General features: G+C 36.2%; 4 protein-coding genes across 7 annotated transcripts in view; all 4 read right to left on the bottom strand.

The window, feature by feature from the left end:
• Positions 1-2777, bottom strand: part of LOC120634792 (probable ATP-dependent RNA helicase DHX35) — a 60366-nt gene extending 57589 nt beyond the window's left edge. The window contains exons 1-2 of the mRNA XM_039905595.1: positions 2527-2777; positions 999-1264 (exon numbers count right to left, since the gene is read on the bottom strand). Coding sequence (XP_039761529.1) covers positions 999-1264; positions 2527-2560 — 300 coding nt within the window. The 5' untranslated portion in view covers positions 2561-2777. The remainder of the gene's footprint in view (positions 1-998; positions 1265-2526) is intronic.
• A 724-nt stretch (positions 2778-3501) lies between these two features.
• LOC120634954 (probable serine/threonine-protein kinase clkA) lies at positions 3502-11673 on the bottom strand. 3 transcript variants are annotated; one of them, XM_039905859.1, is made up of 6 exons: positions 11562-11671; positions 10696-10800; positions 6903-7007; positions 5849-5950; positions 5527-5660; positions 3502-5082 (listed from the first exon to the last, which is right to left on the bottom strand). In XM_039905859.1, exons 1-6 carry the CDS (start codon positions 11616-11618, stop codon positions 3522-3524), a joined length of 2064 nt encoding a protein of 687 aa, XP_039761793.1. In that variant the 5' UTR covers positions 11619-11671; the 3' UTR covers positions 3502-3521. The 3 variants fall into 3 exon arrangements, with proteins under 3 accessions (XP_039761793.1, XP_039761791.1, XP_039761792.1); XM_039905857.1 differs by having other exon boundaries at positions 3502-5660; positions 11562-11673; XM_039905858.1 differs by having other exon boundaries at positions 3502-5660; positions 11570-11624.
• Positions 11674-15359: 3686 nt separating this feature from the next.
• LOC120634843 (lactoylglutathione lyase) lies at positions 15360-20334 on the bottom strand. Of its 2 annotated transcripts, none has more exons than XM_039905673.1 (5): positions 20246-20334; positions 19945-20017; positions 18113-18336; positions 17329-17439; positions 15360-15805 (listed from the first exon to the last, which is right to left on the bottom strand). In XM_039905673.1, the coding sequence occupies exons 2-5, from the start codon at positions 20011-20013 to the stop codon at positions 15682-15684; spliced, it is 528 nt and encodes a 175-aa protein (XP_039761607.1). In that variant the 5' UTR covers positions 20014-20017; positions 20246-20334; the 3' UTR covers positions 15360-15681. The 2 variants fall into 2 exon arrangements, with proteins under 2 accessions (XP_039761607.1, XP_039761608.1); XM_039905674.1 differs by having other exon boundaries at positions 20157-20307.
• Positions 20335-20839: 505 nt separating this feature from the next.
• On the bottom strand, positions 20840-21691 carry LOC120634885. The gene has a single exon (XM_039905736.1). It carries the CDS (start codon positions 21627-21629, stop codon positions 21084-21086), a length of 546 nt encoding a protein of 181 aa, XP_039761670.1. The 5' UTR covers positions 21630-21691; the 3' UTR covers positions 20840-21083.
• Between the last annotated feature and the right edge of the window lie 2057 nt (positions 21692-23748).

Here is a 23748-nt window from a genome sequence, read left to right as displayed (position 1 = left end):
ATATATTCAATCTTTATACTCCACACCGAACAAATCTTCGGTAATGTAACCTTAACGCACGTTTCTCTCCGAAACCGGAACATCCTCAGGAGATGTTGTCTTTACAATGAATAATTGTTAAGTGCAACAACAACAACAACAAAACTAACAACTTAATAATTATTGATTGTAAAGTCAACATCTCCAGAGTATCTCCTCCATAGGAATATAACGGATAACCCGTCTGCCCAGCATGGTGACTGTGGGCAAACCCTCTTGTTGGGAGAGGCCATTAGTCCAGCAGTGAACTAGGCTATTGTTTTTTTTTTTTTTCGAGCGCTTGTCTGCAATCACCAAGATGTTAAGCGATGATGCAGCCTAAGGTGGAGCGCGCTTGCCTAGAAGATGCCTATTCACTCTTGATTTGAAGGTACTCATATTGTATGAACTGGAAAAAATGGAAGCTGGAAGAGCATTCCAGATCCAGGTGCGGATCAGAAACGAAGATGCGAAGCGCTTCGTACGCGTCCGCGGTATATCGACCACCAGATAATATAAAGTACGGCCAATTTATCGCGGATGAAATGTAAACAAACAAATGACGGCTTGTTTGCCTAGTGCATTTTAGATTACTTTGTTTAAGTGTTAAAGGGGTAAACAATTTTTTTTTTTTAATTTTTACAGAAGACCACAATGTTGTTTGCCCTTCAGTAAGCGAACAACCTTTTTTTTTTGGCATGATGGACAGAGGTTATGTGGGACTCTCCCTTCTAAAAGGGGTATACCTAAACTAAAAACCACCATGGCATGTCCCTCTTGTGGGCTTTGTTAGACGCCCGGGGAACCCATTGCATACCTACAGGATGTCTACTAACCACCCCAACCGATTGCTGGGGCTCCCGCGCTACCTGTCAATAGTTTGTTAACAGATAAATTCTATCCAACACCTCCAATACCTCCTATCTAAGAATGTGCTCTGTCTGTCTGGGAAAGTTATAAGATTAATTTCAAACACTCACCTGAGGAACTTGCGTAGACTTCCCGCATCCAGTTTCACCAATCAATATCAAAGTCTGATACTTTTCAAGCAGATACAGAATGTGATTTCTATATTGAAACACTGGTAGCTTCTGCCTTTGGGCCTGTAGTGGTAAATGGTGGTATCTGTTGTACACAAAGTTTGTCTGTGCATCCTTGTCTATGGTTAATGCGGTGTCAATGTTAGGGTTGATAAGCGTCTCTATGGCACCATCTTTGTTTTTGATTGGATATAATGAGTCATCATCTACAAAATAGAACAATTTAATAGAGATTACAATTTAGCCACTACAAGTTAGCCCTAGATTGCCACCTCACCTGGTGGTAAGCAATGATGCAGTTTAAGATGTTGGCCGGCTAACCTGTAAGAGTTATCATCATCATCATATCAAACCATTACTGGACCACTGCAGGGCACGGGTCTCCTCCCGCAATGAGAAGGGGTAAGGCCCCACTATGCTGGCCCAGTGCGGATTGGTTATTATTGGACTCCTCACAAATTTGAGAACATTGTGGAGAACTCTCAGCCATGCAGGTTCCTCACTGTTATATTTTTAATAATGTGCTGTTTACTTCTTGATTTAAATTGTTAAACTTTAGTTAATTTATATGACATACCATTTGTTTACCTTTTCTTAACAAAAGTAAAACCAAGTGGGTAGTTTAATTATTACATGTATACATACTGTCATGTTTTGCTACCTAGCTCTATCTAGCTATCAAATATTGTATTATTAATACATGATACTCACGTTGTTTTCCTACACTGTTGAAGCAAGTGATATTTGAATTTGAATAACTTTGAAAAGTTATATTCTAACTGGCCCCCACCGAAAATGAAGTCCTACCCACTGGGCTTTAACCACTTCTGGGTTATAGCAGTTATGTTTAAACCCATAACCCTAAACAGGTTCTAGACAGCATCGTACAGGAATGCCAATCCACAACCAAAGCCTCCCACTAGATCACATTACAGAAAATTTAATTCTCGATTTTCCCCTGCCGGGACTTTTCTAGATTCCCAGACTCATAAAAATTAAGAACTCAACATTGCACCACGGAGGTCATCAAAAATTAAAAGCTACAGGTTCTTAATGTGACCTGTTTTAAGACAAAGTGCACAATGAACATATATTGGTATCCTAAATGTTATGACCATCTCAGAGTCGCTTAATACACTAGTCTGATATCTAGAGAAATTCAAACCTGAGGTTTTTTATTGTTTATGTAACCTTTACTATTATAAAAACTATTTAAGATTTATTAACACTTTGAAGTGCTCACATCTGCTTTTAATGGGTAGTAGGTATACTATTTGTACTACACTTATGCTACTGCTAAACTACGGAATATAAGGCCTAGTTGTTGTATCCATACACAGTTTAGACTTGTCGGCTTCTTAGGAAACTTCTACTTATTGGGCCCATATTCTTATGCAGACTTTAAAGGTAACTACAACCTAATGCATATAATTCAACACCTTACTAAGAACTTGGTTTAGCTACTTACCCGGTCTGATAAACACAGGTTTCCTTGAAAACATTTTGAAAAATATATTTTGTAAGCACCCGAAATGTACGTATCAACAGTATTTCTACACATACAACTGTTTTTGTAAGTTAAAGCGTTCCTTAAAACGATACATAGTTTGTTTCTGAAATCAAGTCACTATAATACACTAATAACACTTAAAATTATGAAAAAGTAGGAATTAAGCGCGTAATAATTAGGGAAAACAAAGTTTATTTTGATTTTCGACAGTGACAATCGGCGGATCGTATTAATTTTTTATTTTTAGGCAAAGGTATATCACCGTACAGCCATGTCTTCAGTGTTTGATAAAAATATATTTTTTATTGTAGGGCATAAAGCTATGTCTTTAGTGTTTAATCATCATCATATCAACCTATAACCGGCCCACTACAGAGCACGGGTTTCCTGCTTAAATGAGAAGAGGTTAAGGCCCTACGGCATTCCACGCCGCGCTGGCCCAGTGTGGATTGGTGGACTCACACACCTTTGAGAACATTATGTAGAACTCTCATGCATGCACGTTTCCTCACGATGTTTTTCTTCACCGTTTAAGCAAGTGATATTTTAATTACTTAAAACAAACATAACTTAGAAAAGTTAGAGGTGCGTGCTGGGATTAGAACTCAGCCGCCCGAAAGTGAAGTCGAGCTTCTACCCAATGCGATATCATGTTGTGATGATGATGATGATGACTCGATAGCTGTTAGGGATAGTTTTTTTTTTAATATTTTTGAACGAAACCTGAAGTATTGTTACCGATAGTTTAAATTCTAAGCATTTCTCTTAATTTTATGCTGATTCTTCCTTTCACGCTAACTAGAAAAGACGTGGTATCTTGCAAAAAATAAAAAATAAAAATTTCGTCAATAATTTTATTATGGTCTTAAAGCAGGAGTTAACTTATCGTCAAAACTTTATTTATTAAAAAATAAACATTATGGTAAGATATGCAGCAGCAGACTTCCAAAGAATTATCTTCCAAATTGTCGATTAGCTATGTATGTGGGGTTCAATATGGGATTATTCATAATGTTTGCTCTTAAGCCAGTGCCGTATTTTAAAAGTGGCATCCCAAGATATCCCACTGGTTTATTTTGATAAACAGTATATGGATTGATCTGAAGCCTCGAGGGATTTTGAACAAACGTATTGAACGGATATTGGGGATAAACACCCCTTCTTTGTACATCAGGTGATATATGATTAACATTATTCAATAAATTATTGCCAGCTTTTGAATTGTTTTCACTACCATTTATATTTTTCTGAGTTTCCAAACGTAGATTCCTAGTGGCATTAACGTTCAAACTAATAATTTTCTCCACCGGTAGTTTAGAATTTAATTCCTGAACAAGCTTCAGAGTTTTGTCAGCTTCAGTGTCATTACTTTCCAAAATTTTCGCAGTAACCAAAGTACCATTAGTTGCAGTTAGTTCAAGTATGTCCTCGTAATTTAACCCTTTCAAATCTTTTGATGCATCCGTTACATTAGATCCCACTAATAAATCTTGGTTTGGGTTGCTAGGTTCATTTCTCAAATTTGGCTTCTTTGCTAATATATTTTGTAAGTTATAAAGGAAAGTCTGATAGGGCAGCCGATATTTGACATAATATTGGGATTCATAAACTGGCTTCGGTTTTTTAAGCATGTAAGTCAGTTCTACAACACCGTTTTTATGTGGGATCGCATTCAATTTACTTAAATTCGTTACACCTAATAAGCTATTTAAATCAAACATTCCACCATAATTTGTGTTATCAGTAATCATGCTTTGTCCATTATTATAATTTGCATCGTAAGAAACAAATGGAGAAATTTGGTTAAAACCTAAACCTTGTCCATGGAATTGATTGTTTACTTGCAATGCAGGCCGGTACTGATTAAGATCAAATGATTGTTGCGGAAAATTAGGGTTTGTATACGGAACATTCTGCTGCAAACTAGATTGGATCTTTAGATTGTGCAAATCTTGAAGATTTTGCATATTCGATATACCATTGTTCTCAACAGAATTCGGTACTTTATTTATTGGGCTGGCCATTTCTGTCTGGATTATCTTTATATTTGTATCAAGTAAATTTTTCTGCTGATTAAAGTTTTGCTTTGTAGGATCTATAAGAAGGTTCGGGTTCTTTATAATATTTGGGTTACTGTTGATCATTTCATATGGATCTGCATTCGGCACACCAGTGTTAAATGGAACTGTATTTCCATTAGCAAAATACAATGACTTTTTGACACTGGGATTTATGGAATTCGATACAGCTAGGTTGTTTCCTTCATAAAACTTTTGCGTTAAGAATTTTACGTTTTGTTGATTTTCATACGCAATTCCTGGCAATCCTTTAAGTCCAATTGTGTTAATATAGTTGATATTTGGTTGTAAATTCGGATTTTTTCCATTAATAACTTCCATAGGCGGCTTAAAGCTTGGCACTTGAATGCTTTCTGGATTAGCATAAAGTAGAGGATATTGCATACCATGGGGATTCTTCAAGTTATTTCCGGGTGTATAAGTAACTCCACTTAGTCTGTAATGTTGAAGATTAGGCATAATACTATTTCCAGTCCCATCTTTAGTCGAGTGTGGCAAATTGTGATGTTCTGACCAAATATTATGCGTTAAATTTCTTTGATGTGGCATATTAGGATTTAATTGATTAACTCCAGTTGATATGTATGGAAAATGAGTATTTTCATTTTTATTATTACATTTTTCATTTTCTAAACAATATTTCAATACTTGAGAATAAGCTGTATTAATAAAATTGATAAGATTGTGGAATATATCCTTACAATTAAAATCACTTTGTGCCAGTGGCAAATCATATTGTGCTCGTAAACTTGATTTTTTTAAAGTACCATAAATTGTATCCACCTTTGTTTCTATATTACTGAATCTTGTATATAATTCTAGATTTGCTGGATCAAAAGGTGCTGTTTCTAGAAAATTCTTAACAACTGTTAATACGTACTTGAATTTTTCGGGTTCCGACATCGATTTACCATCTTTTGGTAATGAGTTGGTCAGTATGTTAAGGATATTGAACAAAATGGCTGCATTTGGACAATTTTCTAGATTTTTCGGAGTATCTGTCGCTTGCAGTGGCTGTAAAAGATTAACTGTAACTTATTTGGAGTGTTCGTCATCAGAAGATGATTTGGTGTGTTACCAGAGCATCTTCTGATGATGAATTTTCGGTTTTAATATTAGTTATTTTGATCGCCTGCACGTAATACCTTTTTGCTTTAAGGTGGAACACTTAGAAGAGTTAAGATATATTATTGCTCACTTACAGGGTTCTTTGAAGTTCCTCTGTTCCCTATGTTGTTATTTAAAAAAGGGTGCACGAGATTCTGTGGCATCGCTGGTTGTCCAGCCACGGCTAAACCATTGATCTGTTGACATCAGGTATTAAATTTATGAATATAAACAAACCCATCAAGAAAACCAAAAAATCTAATGATATGCAAATATTATATCAAATCCGACACATTAGCTTTAAAAAATAGTAAGAAATACAACTTTACTGCAGCGCCTTTTTGAAGGTTATAGCCGAAAACATATCTAAGAACCTGTAACTAAGTTCAGCAATCAGCCGTACGCACTGTTACAATGAGTCATTTACTATCAAGGCAGTTAAATTGTGGAATGATCTTCCACGTGACATTCGTTACGCTAAATCACACAGTATTTTTAAGACTCTTCTAAAGAATTATTATTTAACACTGTAAGTTTGATTATTATATTCCACATTTACTTTCTGTCCCGATAACATTATTATATATAGTTTTAATATTAGTTATTTTACCATATAGTATTTTATTTTATTTTATATATGTACTGTTTTTGTTATTTTTGTAATTATTAATATGTATGTATATTCTTAGAGTTTTGCGCACCGCTATGAGGATTCATATGTGAGCCAATTCCTCATAATGGTTGCCTGGAAGAAATCACTATAAGTGATAAGGCCGCCTTTGTTACACACATTTAATTGTACCTTTGTTGTTTTTGTCTCTTTTATTTTTTTTTTCTTGTGTGCAATAAAGTATTTTTGATTGATTGATTGATTAAGTATTTGTTAAATTAAAAAATCTCATCGTAATTAATCCATTACATTCATAAAATTAAGTATAAAACTACTAAAATCTATCTTACAGGTTACCCTAATGCGATAGACAAGTTTACTATTATATTCTATACTGTTCATAGTTGCCTTCATGAACTCTCCCAGAGAGCTACTGAAAAATAGGAACAATACAATGTCAGAAACGCGATTGCAGCTACCCTTTCTCTATTCATATCCATATCCATAAAAAACTTAGATGGTACATTATGAGCACTTACAGGGTTGTTTGGTGTAACTATGTTTCCTATTTTGTGATTTGGTGAGAGTGGCACAACATTCTGTGGTACCCATGCTTGTTGTCCAGCCGCGATCAAATCATTGATCTGTTGATGACAGGTAATTAATTTATTAATGATGTTACATCCGTTAAACTGTAAGCACATTACGTTTGTAAAATTTTAAAATTATGGTGAAAATGATCAATCTGCTGAGTTCCTTGCCGGCTCTTCTCGGTGGTCTCTGCCTTCCGAACCGTTGGTAGAGTCACTACAAACAGAATGATTTGACGTTGGGCCTTCTTAAAAAAAATTTGAATCTATATTAAATATAGATTATTCTTCTTCTTCTTAGTCGTTTCAGTCTTGACAGACTGGTCGTGGTCGTCATCTCGGTGTTGTGGCTCGCTTGACAATACTTCGCCACTCTTCTCTAACGGTTGCCTTTCTTGCGCATTCATGTAGAGGAGCCTCGATTGTAGCCTTCACTTGGTCCGTCCATCTCATCGGTGATCTTCCGCGTGCTCTGGTACCTTCTACTTTACCTTGAACCACAAGTCGCTCAATGGATACGTCATTACGCCTGGACACGTGACCGAAGAAACTAAGAATTCGCACTTGAACTGCAGAAGAAAGGCACTGTTTGATGCTGAGTTCGTCAAGAATTGATTCATTAGTACGGAACATGTTCCAGGTCACTCCCAACATTCTCCTCCAGCACCACATCTCAAGAGCATCTATTCTTTTCTTCTCAGTCTCCCTCAGGGTCAACGTCTCCGAAGCGTAGAAAAATATGGGGAATATCAGTGCTTTAACTAGCCGGATCTTTGTGGCTTTCGTTATATTACGATTCCTCCATATCCTTTGCAACTTGTCCATAGCCGATCTAGACATTGCCATTCGTCTCTTGATCTCGTCAATGCAGCCACCATTATTGGAGATCTGCGCACCTAAATAGATGTACGATTGAACTACATCACAGTTCGCAATTTGTGTTACTTCCGGCGTGTTGTTGTTGATACGGTCGACAATCATCATTTTGGTTTTAGCGCGGTTGATCTTCAGGCCAAATTCTAGACTGATGCTTTCCATCTTTTGCAAGAGACTCGCGCAGGGGTCTGCATGTACGTTCGAGACAACATCTGCTGCCAACGTCTCCGTAATTTGGAGGTACCAAACTTCTTTGTTCTGTGGTGCTTGGTAGATACGGGTTTAGAGCTTACGATTTATGCGTGCGTTTATCGTTCGCATAGCGGCGACCAGGAGACCACTCAGCTGTTCAACTATCTCTGCGAAAGGGCAGATACCGTTCAGCGTCGGTATCCGACTGCTAGGCTTGTATTTCTGGGGGATTTTAATGCCCACCACCAAGAGTGGCTATACCCGTACCAGAAAACCGATCATGCTGGGAGAGAGGCGCGCAAATTTGCATTATCGTTAGATCTCTCTCAGCTCGTTCACGTAGCCACGCGGATACCTGATGTTGACGGTCATACACCCAATTGTTTGGACCTTCTGCTAACAACCGACCCAGACAGTTTTTCGGTGTCAGTTTCAGCTCCCTTAGGTACTTCCGACCACTGTCTGGTGAAGTCTGTATCTAACTACTACCCTCCCGCCTCTGATTCCACTGTTAAGAGACGAGTGTGGCGATACGGGTTGGCAGATTGGGATGAGATGCGTCATTTCTTTGCATCCTATCCTTGGCGGCAAATTTGTTTCTCTTCCAAAGACCCTTCGAGCTGTGAGAAAGCTGTATCAGGCGTGATACGTCAGGCAATGGAGTTCTTCATACCATTCTCTGACGTATCACTAGCTGGCAAAACTCCCCCGTGGTACAACGCTGAATGTGCCAGTGCAGAGGCACGAAAACAGTCTGCGTTTGTAGCTTGGGCGGACGCTCGTGTTCATAAGGCTTTGGACGTCAAGGAAAAGAAAAAAGAATTCAATATTGCCGCCAAATCCTACAAGCGGGTCCTCAAAAAGTCTCGCTTCGGCCGCACCAATCGCATTGGACGTAAACTAGCTACACTTCCCAGTGGTAGTAAAGCTTTCTGTTCACTCGCGAAGTCGGTCGAGGCAAACTTTTGTCGTTCTTCGCTGCCGCCCTTGCAGAAACCTGACGGGTCATTGGCAGTGTCTGCAGCAGAAAAAGCAAATCTCCTTGCATCTCTGTTTGCGGAAAACTGGATGCTGGAAGTACCCCCCCACCGCGCCTTCTACCGTGCGACTCAGTCATGTCTGAGGTCCATATACACCAGCACGAGGTCTTAAAAACACTTCGCAACCTTGACGTGAGTAAAGCCAGTGGCCCAGATGGTATATCTGCAGTTGTCCTGCGGAACTGTGCTCCTGAGTTGTCTCCTGTGCTGACACGCTTGTTTCGACTCTCTCTAAATTCTGCTCAAGTCCCAAAATCTTGGAAGATTGCGAATGTGCAGCCAGTACCCAAGAAAGGGAGTCGTGCGGACCCGGCCAATTACAGACCTATTGCCATCACGTCCATACTCTGTAAAACTATGGAACGTGTACTCAATAACAAGCTCCTCACATACCTAGAAGGAAACGATCTTATATCAGACCGACAGTATGGTTTCCGTAAGAACCGGTCTACTGGTGATCTTCTAGTGTATGCCACTCATACATGGGGCGAAGCCATTGAGAAACACGGTGAGGCACTTGCTGTCTCTCTGGATATCTCCAAGGCTTTTGATCGGGTCTGGCACGGCGGCCTTCTCAGTAAGCTTTCTGCTTACGGAATACCTGCTGGCCTTTGCAGTTGGATATCTGATTTTTTGAGGGAACGGTCTTTTCGAGTGGTTGTTGATGGTCACTCTTCTGACCTCATGGCTGTTAATGCCGGTGTTCCTCGGTTCCCTGGTTGTAGTAATCCGCGGACATTCCATGTTCCTATCTTCTGGATCTGCTGCATCTTTACGGATATTCCAGTAGTATGATTTCCGTGGGGTGCCTGGTTTCCTGCACCCACATGGCCCGTAGCCAATTTCTCACCATCTGTCCGGGACACAGTATGGCGCCGGTTGCTAAGCGGATCGCATGGCCACTTCTTTACTTTATAACTTTTTTCCATTATGACGACTTTCTTGGGAAAATAGTGTAGTGGTTTCCCCTTGCCTTCTACACCAGACATTTAAGGAGTCATTTAGAACCCCAAGGCTGAAGCCTCTTCACCCAGTTGTCCGGATGGGTGTATGGATATACCGCCATTGGTCGGTCGCCAGAGCCTCGTCCGTTATCTAGCAGGGGAAACCGCGAGCAGGTGAGGTTGACAGTTGAGGTCGACTAGCTGTTGTTGTCATATACCCCCTTAACCCCCTTATAATTATTAATTATAATTTATTAATTATGAAAATTAAGCTTCATTTGCTATACTCCGCGAAAAGCAGGAGAATCTGTATGGTGTAATTGATAATTTCGATCCAGCATCCTAAGGAGATGTTGACTTAACAATTATTCATTGTGCAGTTTCGCTTCGTTTCGTTTTGGGCTTCGGAGCGAAACGTGCGGAGAGGATACATTGCCTGACCTGTTTGGTGTGGAGTATAAGGATTGAAGAAATTATAAACTTTAAATACAGATTATATATCATAGAATTCCGCATAGTAACGCCTGCTTCGATCCAATAATTTTGCAAAAAAGTCACATAAGTTTTCAGAAAATAGTAAAAATTAAATAAAAACACAATTGGAACACCCTTTTTTGTCTATATTCTAAATATCGGTTGCTACCTACTCAATTCAAGGAAACCTTGCTATATTTATTACATACTACTTACGGGGTCATTTAGAGTGCCTTTGTTTCCCATATTGTAATTCAGGAAAGGTAGCACAAGATTCTGCGGCACCATTGCTTGCTGTCCAGACTGGACTAAATCGTTGATCTGTAGGAAACAGTTAATCAATTCATTAATGAAATGATAGCAAAAAAAGTTATATTTAGGAACCTGCTCGAAAACAAGAAATAGGTGGGGCAACCAACCACATCAAAAACAAGCCACTAGCAGTGCCGTGCACTTCATACATGCACAAAAGCACTGCATATCCTAAAAATTTTGTATTACTCGTAAAGGGGAAGGATTTTTCCATTTTATGCCATTTTCCTTCTTTATGCATACCCTGGTAAAAACCCAGTGAATTCCACTGGCCACTAGTATTCAGAAAAATAGTAAAAAATAAAAACACAATTGAAGCAGCCTTTTTTTTATTCATTAGTTGATTAACAAAGTCGTTTTTTTAAAAAAAAAAAAAAAAACTTTCCCGCTTTTTTGTGACTGCTCATAACCCTTATGAATATTGCTATTCCCGAGGCCGGGGTGGGTTGGGTTCTCCCAGCACTTCACCATCAGCGATTTTATTGTGACGAGTATAAATTAAAACATCTCTGAAGTATAAAAAAAGAATCATCAAAATCGAGTAAAAAAAACCTTTGTCTAATTGAGAACGTCTTCTTTTTTTTTTTAAGCAGTTGAAAATACCACTGGGTTGTTTGAAATGAAATTAAATATTTATTTTGTTAAATACGGGTGTTTAGGATATAAAGTTCCATCATATTCTGCTGATACACCAGCATTCCATTTTTTTTTTTATATTTGCAGGCAAGGGTTGATTTGTATTGGATTTTTAAACAAAACTACATAATTACCATAGCACCTGAAACCATAAACGAGAAGCCGGAACATAAAATCCATATCGCCAACATTCTTCAAATCGGTTCAGCTGCAAATGACTAGGTAAATACCTAACTGCTTTCCAACCAAGATGGTGTCCAATTAGAAGGTGTGAAATTGTTGCATTAATATAATTAGGTAAGTAGGAAATTGATTAATTTTTCATTTATTTAATTTCATTCAAAAATATTATTATAAGCTACTATGTAAAAAAATCGTGTATCATATGCAATCAAATGTCTATTTTTTCTAAACTGTCTTATAATGTTTCAAATTAATCTTTTCGTTACCTTAATGTTTAAAAATAACTATTTAACATTAAGGTAACAAAGAAGAAGAAAATAATAAAAACACTTACATAAACAATTTTTTTTTTTTATTTATTTTATTATACTTGATATTTTTACATTTTTTCATCACACTTGCTCGTAACGTGGTCCCTATATAAGGCTCACAATAATAGGTTGGGGAAAAAGTCTTTTCGCATTATAGTATGTATGAACTTGTAATAAAATCTCTATGGCTATACTATTTGTATCTGGCTGGTTTTGGTTTCATTAAAAGTTTAAATTTTAAAGAAGATAATTCCAAATTCAAATTAGTAAAATGTGTGATTTTTATTTGTTTTTCGTACTGTGAAGATGATTAGATTAACCTAATAAAGAAATTCGATACATTTTAAAATTTTACTACAAAGAAGGTAAAAATGCAAAGTAATCCGCGAAAAAAAAGTTTGGGATGTTTGATGTTTGATGATGGACCTAGTCGTAGTTCAGCGTCTGTAAGAGTAGCACAAATTTGGTTTAAGCGTTTTCAATCCGGAAATTTTGATGTCAAAGATGCACCTCACTCTGGTCACCCTATTATGGATAAAATGGATGCCATTTTTGAAGTGGAGCAAGATCGGCATATCAGTAGTTACAACGTAGCTGAAGAACTGGGAATTGACCACAAAACAGTTTTGGCGCATTTAAAAAAAACGGTACACAAAAAAGCTGGATATTTGGGTACCTCACGAGCTCACTGAAAGAAACCTAATGAACCGTGTACTCATTTGTGATTCTTTATTACGACGTAATGAAACCGAACTACTTCTGAAGAAACTGATAGCTGGTGATGAGAAGTGGATCATGTACAACAAGAACGTGCGAAAAAGGTAGTGGTCAAAGGCCGGTCAGGCTTCACAGACTGTGGGGAAACCCGGGTTAACTCGCAACAAGGTGATGCTGAGTGTGTGGTGAGATCGGAAGGGCATTATTCATTATGAGCTGTTACCGCCAGGCAGGACTATCGATTCTGAACTCTACTGCGAACAACTGATGAGATTAAAGCAAGAAGTTGAGAGAAAGCGGCCGGAATTAATCAACAGAAGGGTTGTGGTTTTTCATCATGATAACGCTAAACCTCACACATCTTTAGCCACTCAGCAAAAATTGAGATAGTTTGGCTGGGAGGTGTTAATACATCCGCCGTATAGTTCTGACCTTCAAATTTCCACCTGTTTCGGTCTCTTCAGAATTCTTTAGCAGTGTCATCACGAGAGGACTGCCAAAACTACTTTTCGGGGTTTTTTGATCAGAAGCGTCAAAATTTATATATCAAAGGGATTACGTCCCTACCTACAAGATAGCAAAAAGTTATCGAACAAAATGGTACCTACATACTCTAGTTAAACTATATTAAAAAATGTTTTGAATTTTCTTAAAAAATGCGAAGAAACTTTTTCCCCAACCTAATATAAGATAATATTGCGACACACGTGTTTTATTTACAATTACTTGTGCTTTATTTATGAAGACCCGATTAAGTTTGGTTTGTACCTCACTGCAAGTTATATGTACACAGATGGACCATTATAAATTTCGCCGGGTAATACAGGTTCTTTTTTAACCAATTTTACATAAAACCTTATGTAAATAATAGGCATTTCCTTAAATAGCCAAATATTTTGACCTCAATTATTTATTCTATATTATTTTCCGTAATTCATATTTTGTTAATATTTCCGTTTGGGTGTGTTGTGTTGATAATAATTTTAAAATGTGTGTTTATCCTGTTATTTTAATCGCAAGTGTAATGAAAATCGTCGTATGAAACGCGTGTTTTACATTAATAAATAATAATAAATATACTACGACAATACACACATCGCCATCTAGCCGCAAAGTAAGCGTACCTTGTGTTATGGGTACTAAGATGACTGATGAATAATTTTATGAATAATATACATAAATACTTAGAATATACAAAACATTGCTTGCGGGTGTTGTATCCTGGATCGTGTTGATGTCATAAAGTATTTAGGAGTTAAAATAGATAGTACACTCTCTTGGATGCCACAAATAGAATCCCTCGTTGGTCAAGTCAGAAAATTGATCTTCGTGTTTAGGAATCTGCGATCAATTCTTGATTACAAAACTCTAAAAATGGTGTACTATTCTCTGGCCCAATCAATCTTATCTTACTGTATCACTTTGTGTGGTAATTGTAGCAAAACCTTACTGCTGAGACTAGAAAGAACACAGAAAGCTGTTCTAAAAGTTATGTTAGGTAAGCCGGTTAGGTTCCCATCGGTCGAACTATACAACATTACTGAAGTACTTTCAGTCAGGAAAATATATATCCTTCATGTCATTTTAAGGAAACACCGTGAATTGCATTTTAATCCAAGTGTCTATACAGAAAGGAGAAGATCTGATCGCGTCTGTCAGATTAAACCATGCCGCACTATGCTTGCTAAAAGACAATTTCACAATGCTAGCTGTACCCTTTATAACAAAATTAATTTTACATTAAATATATCCTTTTCACGCAAGCACTTCTACATTTATGGACAGTTAGTCCATAAATGTAGAAGTGCTATTATACATTGGCTTAGGAATCTATCCTACAGTGATGTAGAAAAGATAATAAAATGATTCTTCCTAGTTCAACAGATTTTTTAAAATAGGCCCAAACAATAGACATTCACATAACACACATGCATATACACACACACACACTCACACACAATTGCACACACACACACACACCCGCACTAAATAAGTGCTGCATGTTTTTATTAATTTAATTGACTCTTATTCTCTTTTTTTTATTGGCATTTACTATGTTCTATTTTTGTCTTATTGGTACCTATACATTTATTGCTGGAGGTGGGCGTTAATTGTTGCGACACAGTTTATACTACTGCAACAGTTATCGTGGCACCATGTTTATTGTATCAATTCAGTACCCTTACCAATATTCTGAATAAATGAAATGAAAATGAAAATATTTAATGCTCATCACACAAACATTTTTCCAGTAGTGGGAATCGAACCCACGGCCTTGGACTCGGAAAGCAGAGTGGCTGCCTACTGCTGGTTGTTACACTCTGCTTTCTTAGCGTATTCGCTTTTAGCTCATATCAATGTAACATTACTTGATTCATAATCTACTATTTCATCACACTTGCTCGTAACGTGTACCTTATTCCATTGATTTAAGGCTCATAATCCAATATATTAGTCTGATAATTAGACACGCACGTTTTTTTTTTTAATTTCTGTACTTGTGCTTTATTTATGATATCCCGATCAAGTTACTTACTACAAGTTATGAAGATATAACATTTTTAATTTAACCGGGAAATAAAATTCTCTTTTTTAACCAACAAACAGGTTTTATGCGGCTAAAAATATTAGGCAAATAAATTTAATGTTTATTGTATAAGTAGGAATTACGCAAGGTAACGCCAGCTTCCATTCAGTATTAAAACAAAAAAAAAACAACAATAAATGGCAACAATATAATAATAAAATTATAAACACTATAATAACGGGTTTTTATAAGAATTTCTTACTCACATATATTTCCACATATTTTTTTATACAACTTTAAATACAAAAACGCACTTAGCGCCGCGACTTTAGGTTTTTCACATTTTATACATGTGCATAACCTCGGAATCGTTATGCAGTGTTGCCAGTTTGACAGCACCTTTCATATGCCATAAACACTGCGTAACGTTTCAGACGTTATGCCACGTTATTAACAAGGCACCTTGGGTTTTTACAGAAAATATTCAACATTATACACGTTTGCTTTTTTTTTTGGTTAGGAGACCACTTTGGAGGTGAAAATCTCGATCCAATAACCATCGGGGTCTTGGATGAAAGCAAGTCCCTTCATTTTGCCGTCTTGAGGGCGTTTGATGAACTTGACGTCTTGCTGCTCAAATCTGTAAAATAATTAACAAAGAAGTTAGTTTTTTTTTAATGTACAAATAATTATTTAAGGGCGAAGCAAATGGCATTATAGAATAGTCTATAACAGTCCAGCGCTGGACTGACGTGATGAGATTGTAAACGCATGTTTTTTTTTTTGAATCAAACGGCTATAAATTAATTGTCACAATGTATAATATTAGTAAAGACTATTAATAAAGTTTTCACTATTAATTAATAATCTCAATGATACGGGAGTCATGTTCAATAATCAGAAATAATGTGACTGCAATAATTTAAACATTAGAAGTAGGAATAAACTTACAGTACAATATACTAGGTTACATAAAATTGGTAATTCTTTTAAAGGAAATTGCATACAATTCTACAATAAACTACCCATTGACATCTTGGAGATGTCTCTTAAAAAGTTTAAAGTTTGTATTAAACGTGAGCTTATAGAAAAGTCCTATTATAGTATAAAGAACTACGTAATCGATAAAAAAAGCTCAGATGTGAATGATTTCTCTAACCAGGTTGCTCTTCTAATAGCTTTAAATGACAATGTCAGATGGTGATAACAAAAACACCCGGCTAAGTTTGTTGTGGGCTTGTTCTTTGACCAGGACGCATTTGGAACCCTCGTAGCTTTAGTTTTAAGTTTACGAATATGGTTATCGCCATCATCTCACTACCGTGTAATTCTCATGTAATGTACGCATCAAAAGTGCCACCTATGGGCCTACTTGAATTAAGATATTTTTGACTTTGACTTTGACATATCAACCCATTACCGGCCCGCTACAGAGCACGGGCTCCCACAGTGAAGAGGGGTTAAGACCGTTGTCCACAACGCTGGCCCAGTGCGGATCGGTGGACTCCACAAACCTTTGAGAACATCATGTAAAACTCTCAGGCATGCAGGTTTCCTCGCGATGTTTTCGTTCACAGTTAAAGCAAATTAGATTTTAAGTTGATAGCCCAGTGGTTAGGACTTCGGCTTTACTTTCGGGGGGCTGAGTTCGTATCCCAGCACGCACCTCTCACTTTACTAAGCATTTTATGTAATTAAAATAACACTTGCTCCAACGGTGAAGGAAAACATTGTGAGGAAACCTGCATGCCTGAGAGTTCTCCATAATGTTCTCAAAGCAGTGTTAAGTCCATCGATCCGAACTACGCTAGAGTGGTGAACTACAGCCTTAACCTTTCTCATTCTGAGAGGATACCTGTACTCCGTAGGGAGTCAGCAACAGGGTGATAATTATGTTTAGGGTTCCGTACCCAAACAGCATTCTGTCTATCTGTCTATATCTGTTACCAAGCTATAAACTCATAAACCGTGATAGTTAAGACACGTGATGTATTTCTGTTACCACTATATCGACAAATACTTAAAAAACTGAACAAAATAAATATTCAAGCGTGCTCCGGTACAACAGATATGATGAATTTGTTGCAGTTTTTATAGACTATGGTACGAGGAACCCTTCTTGCGCGGGTCCGACTCGCACTTGGCCGGTATTTGGTCTCTTACCTAGCACAAGCCTCATCGACGTCGGGCACGAGTATGCCAATGTGACCAAACCCTCGTGGTTCAGAGTTCCCGTTGTGGTAGCTTGAATCGTCACTCTCCGTGCCCCAGTTGCTGTAATTAGTAGAATAAATTACCATTAATATTGAAATATAAAAGAATTCTACATCTAACTTCTAATAGAACTGGTAGTTTAAAACATATATCAAGATTGCCAGAGGTATAAGTGACTGCAGTAACACTGAATAAGTTCAAGGATAGACTGTGTAAACATCAAAAGGACGATACGCTTAAGAAATGTGGTAGGATCATGAGTGAAAACTTCTTATTCTATTATGAATAATAAAAATAATAATCTATATATTATATACATTTATATTTATTTTTATAAATATTTTCTAATGACAATGTGATGGTGATAACAAAAAGAACACCCGGCTAAGTTTGTTGTGGGCTTCTTGTTAGACCAAGGCGCGTTTGGAACCCTCGTAGCTTTAGTTTTAAGTTTACGATTGTAGTTATCGCCATAACTACTCACTGCTATGTACACATTTTGTATATAATAACGCATCAAAAGTGCCATCTATGTGCCTGCCTAACGCTTATATCTATATATAAGTGTATATGTGTATTGTTTGAAAAAAAAACAGGCAAATCGATAGTCTAGCCCAGGCGATACCTGTGGTTATAGAAGTACAATATTATTTGACAATAGAACCGTAATAATTTTGAAACTTATAATTTAAATTAGTTAAGGTCGATTTAGAGACAAAATAGGTGAACTTACTGTGTTAATTCCAAAGTAGCTTTTCTCGTCATAGCCCAGGTTGATCTTTGGGCTTCATCCTTAGGCACTTCAGAGGGGTCTTCGTAACCCATGAAGAATAGTGAAAACTTCATTTCCGGGAAGTGAAGTTGTTTCAATAGAGTCATTCCGAGGACACCTGTGTAGAATGGGATGGATTTGCGTGGGTCTTTGATCCTGTACATCGTTTGTTGGAACATGAAGTCCTGGAAAAAGGAGAAATCATTTTTATAATATGAGAGTCCTTTAATAGAACAGCATGCTTAACATTGTATGGAAATATCTCTTAAATACTAAGGTTTGTAATAAAAAATAAGCTTATCTATAATGTCCTACTATAGTATAAAGGACTACGGAATCGATTAAAAAGCTTGGGTGTCAATCTAACCAGGTTGCTCTGCTAATAATTTAAAATGACAATGTGAGATGGTGATAACAAAAAAAAAACATGCGTTTGGAACCCTCGTACCTTTACTTTTTAAGTTACGAATATGGCTATCGCCATCATCTCACTACCGTGTACTTCTCTTGTAATGTACGCCTCAAAAGTGCCACCTATAGGCCTACTTGAATAAAGATATTTTTGACTTTTTTATATACATTAACTTGTTTTTTTTTTTTAAATTAATAAACAAGCACTTGACCACAATCTCACCTGATGGAAAGTGCAGATGGAGTGCGGTGGCCTGGATGATGCCTATTCACACTTGCTTTAAAGATACCAAGGTTGTAAGAATAAGGAAACACAGAACTCGGAAGGGTGTGCTAAAGAAGATGCAAATTGCTTTGTGCGAGTTCTTGGGATATCGACAACATAGGGAAGAAAACATGCTGGGTATCTTGCAGCGTGTTGGTAGAATGGTGAGGAGGGGATGAGGTTTATTAGTTCCCGAGCACACTTTCCAAAGTATATCCCATAAAATATAAACTGGCATAGAGACAAGCTGGCTACTGGTTACTTCCTGGGTTCAAATCTGAGTTGCACCAAAATTTGTAAGGTTTTTTTCTATTAAAGAATTTTAAGTAAAAGCCATGCCAGCCAGCCAAATTGGAGAGCACATTAAGCAGTCAATCCCAGTTGTATCTTTTATTTATTACAGACAACAAACAGTAATGCATAAAAATAACAGAATTGACTTATTCACATTATTGTCCAAAAATGATTTTACTTATATTGAATAAATAGGGCTACACATTTGAAAAAGAAAGTTACGTTATTGTAAAAATAAATAGTATAGTAGTGACTTATTATTTTTATTTCTTATATTTCTTATTGCTTATGACCAACATTTTGAAATTACTGACACCAACATTGCCACAGTGTTCTTTAAAAGTATAATCACTGACTTGTGGCACTAGTTGTTAGAGCCCACCAACATGCATTGGAACAGCCTGGTGGGCTAAAACCATCTCTTCTATGAAAGTGGAGGGCAGTTTCCCAGTAGTATGACGTTAATAGGCTGCACTGGTTGTTGCATTTTGTTGTTTTTTGATTGTTCTAGATTTCACAACTAAACATCTAAATAATTATTATAACAACATCAGCCATTCTTAGCCTTTTAATGTACCAGTGCTGGGCTTGTTTCTTCTCTGATAGGAGAAGGTTTTAGAGCATAGACCCAACATACTGCTGCGATGCAGGTTAGCTGCCTATAACTTCAACACATTGTTGAAAATTAATGATGATTTACTTTTAATTAAAAGCTGAATCTTTATAAACGAGATAACGGTTCAGCAAGTGATTTATATCGGTACGGTCGAATTTTCTTATCGAATGACAAAGGTCAATAACAATTACAGAAAAAAATACTTGCCTTCGTGGACGGGCCTGGTGTTTGGCATAACGCCTCAATTTCTTGAGGAGAAATCCCTTCATTAGCCATGTTGCTGAAAATAATAAATATTTTTTAAGTATTAATGTTTTATGAGCATCTATTTCCCCACATTTATTTTTTATGAGCACTTAATAACCTTTCATCAAAATCTTAAGCTTGGCGTATTACAATTAACAATGAGTAAAATTTACCTATAAGCTGGACAAGTCAGTACAGCTTTTATTAAGTCAATGCGGGAAGGATAACAGCTCTGTTATGTATAATCTGATAAATAAATTACCTTTCTACCGGAGGAAACGACGATGAAAACAATAGGGAAAATTTTTGCCACAGACTAACATGATAGGTATTACGATTAGATACAACTATGATACAACCAAACTTTTTGAATTTGACATTGACAGTATTTTTTCTCAGCTGCAATGAGAATATAAACACTACGATAGAAGGGTATTTGGAACTTCTCATTTATCGTTGTTTTAAGGAACAACGGTTTTATAAAAAAAAATGAAATTATTTATACTTCTTCATAATCACGAATATAATTATTATTTCAGTATTTATTAATCGTTTTATGTGACGACTATCATTATTATAATCGCATTAAAAATAGCAATTACATTATACATACCTAGTATGTCTTAAAGCAATTACTTAAATGAATGCTTTGGATTGATAGGTAAGAAATGTTTTTATTTTGTAAAGCAGCAAAAATAGATTTCTGTATTATGGCAAAACTTGAAGTTTTATTCCTTTTTAATATGTGGTTAAAGCAATAAACTCAGAATAGTTAATTGTGAGTTTGTTACTTCAACCCATTACTTTATATCTGTTAAACAGAGTTAAAATATTATAAATAAATAATACAAACACACAGAAAATAGAGTTTTTATTTGTTGCCAAGTGCTTTTGAAGCTTAAGTGGCTAAATATGGAGTAGCTCACTCAAAAGATAAATAGGGTCTTAAGATGGTGCAAACTTAACACTGAACTGGAAAATCCATTCTAATATAGCCAGAAAAAATAAATATAAAAATTGAATAGTTGAATAGTTTAAGACTATAGAGACCTAGCCCAGCAACATACATATATATTGATAACGACTATGATAACATATCCCTAGGTACTGATTCCTTTAGTTTGAAGATAATACCTATCATATATATATCTTAGTTCTTCTAACCATACTATGTCTCTTTCAACAGAAGTAGTTTTACAGCTATAGGCACAAATCATTCTTGCATTCCTAAAATCATCCACAAAAATATCACCAACAACACAAACATGCGAACCACTATCAAAATTAAACTTGTTTTTATAATTATTTTCTATAGAATTCAGCATTGCAGACATTGTAAGTATTTTATCATGTGCAGATTGAGATTTAAGCGCAAAAGATTTTACTAGGTCATTCATAGTGCCATCAGGCAATTTGTAGTTGTTTTTTTTAGTATCATAGTAAATTTGGATGCAGCCTGTTGGGTCACTTAGCTCGAAATTCGTAGTTTCACTAGTTTTATTGTATACAGCGGTTACTACACCGTGTATCATGATATTCTTGAACTGCAAGCCGAACATTTCGTAAATATAACGGTTCTCTTCAGTTTGCTTCGCTCTAAATACATCTTGTATGTAAAGCTTTACAGGAGACATCTGGTAGTTCATTGCACTTGTTTATTTATGTAATTATTCACAACTTTTCACAAGACTGTTCTATTACAGAAAGTTTTGAGAGACCCCGCGCTAGTGAATTTGAGAATTGACAAATAAGTTGAAGTTGTCAATGTCACTGGGTTTTGACGTTAAAGTTCAGAAAATATATTGATTGTAAAATTCTATGAGTATATGAGTATACTGATAATAGCAAAAATTATGCAAAATATTCGTTGTATCTGAGGTTCTTTAGTAATCCGTCCTATGCCCATTTTTCAGTAACGAAGAACAAGGCAATGCCTAAATAATAAGTAAAGCCTAAATTTACCTTTCATCAATCGATTTATACTAGGCAATTAATAAAGCCTAACGTTGTCGTTTTTTCGTATGATTTAATAACCTTAAAAAAAAGAATTATTTTTTCCACCTTTCAAGATCGGTGTAGTAAATTTTGACAGTAAAAAGTTTTAAAAGGAATCACCTAAATTTCTAGGCATCCGATTAAGGCGATTCTTAGGTTAGGTAGTTAAAACGGGCATCAGAGTAACTTTTTATGTAAAGTAACATTACATCTATTCATCCTTCTAACGGACTACCCTACCGAACAGCTTCATCAGAATTTTTAAGCGCGACAAAGAATTGACAGATTTCATTTACTAGTAATTTGCTCTTGTTAGTCTGTTTGACTTGACTACTACAAGAAAGAGTTCACATTTATTTTGAGAATTATTTTTCTCCAATTTAAAATCGAAAACTCCGAATCCAAAACCGCTTGCAGGCTACAGACAAAAAAACAAAAAAAATATTACCATTATACATCCTGGATATTCCTTGGCACTAAAAAAGCTTTATCGAGACTCTAATTACAAATGCAATATGCGAGACATCGATATTGGAAATCGTAAAATCATTTATTCCCGAGCAACTTGAACGTTTAAAGTCGGACCCTCATCGTACAATAGTTTAGTTTCAATGGGAATCTAGCAGCGTACTAAAGAACGGGCAAAACAAAAGAAGTAAAACTTAAGTAGCTATAGGAATGTTATGAAACGGTCTGCGCGAACTGTTCTATTAGTTATCATTATTATTAACTAGCCCGTTTTTAGCTGGGATAAAAAGCAGTGTAATGTTACTCTCCGTCCTATTAATTAACTCTATGGCAATATCAAATTCATTGTCTGCTTGATAAATGCGTGAAAGAAAGACAGACAAACAAACACACTCACATGTATAATACTACTTCGGACAAATAAGAAAATAATATTATTAAAATTACAAGTATGTCTTCATCTTTTTGTTGTAATACTTCATAAGCGGCGGCGCGCGGCGATTCGATAATATTTTTATTAGGAAAAAAATTTTGAATATGATTTAATGCTAACTGCTGGTAGAAAAAATCAATAGTGGTAGTAAGTATCTGCAAATAAATTGGAAATACCGTCAGTTGCATTTATTTGTTAATTTTAAAGTAACATTACGCTCGTCTTTGCAGCAATTAAAGTTGCAGCATATATAATAGCATTAAAATTGTCTTATCCGTTGAGCCATTAAAAATACATCCATTGGAACGGGTTACTAATTAAAAGAATTCAAACTCAATTTCAAATATATTTTATTCATGTGGACTTATCACAGGCGTACATGGTGTAATATGCTTATATTAAGTGTCGCTTTTCTAATTCATAAAGTCCATTGAAGAAGTGTAATATATAAAATTCTATTAAAAATAAAAATAACTTATTGGGGTTGTAACTAGTCACAGCCCAAAGCTGAAACCAGATCAGATCAGAGAAAATTCAAAAATTATTTCCCAATTAAATTCCCAAATTGCCCAGCCGAGTATCGAACGCGGTATCACCCACTTATAAACAACAGTACTTACCAGCAGTCATAATAAATGTAGGCAGCAGGAATTGCCATGTGGTGACAGTAGATCAGTATACAGTTGTCAACACAACTCCTCTTTGGCGTCGTACGAGGTGACTTAGGGAATAAAACGAAGAACGGGCAGCAGCTTGAAATTGAAATTAAAATTGAAGCTTCCTCTGTTATACTACCATCTACTGGGATCACCACCCTGTCCACGTTGGGATGTCATAGGAATAATGGTGATTATGGGGAAACCCCCCGT

This window comes from Pararge aegeria, chromosome 25 (genome assembly GCF_905163445.1).
Source record: "Pararge aegeria chromosome 25, ilParAegt1.1, whole genome shotgun sequence".
NCBI classification, from domain to species: domain Eukaryota; kingdom Metazoa; phylum Arthropoda; class Insecta; order Lepidoptera; family Nymphalidae; genus Pararge; species Pararge aegeria.
Note: the sequence above shows the minus strand (reverse complement) of the source record. Positions and strands in the feature narration are given on the sequence as shown.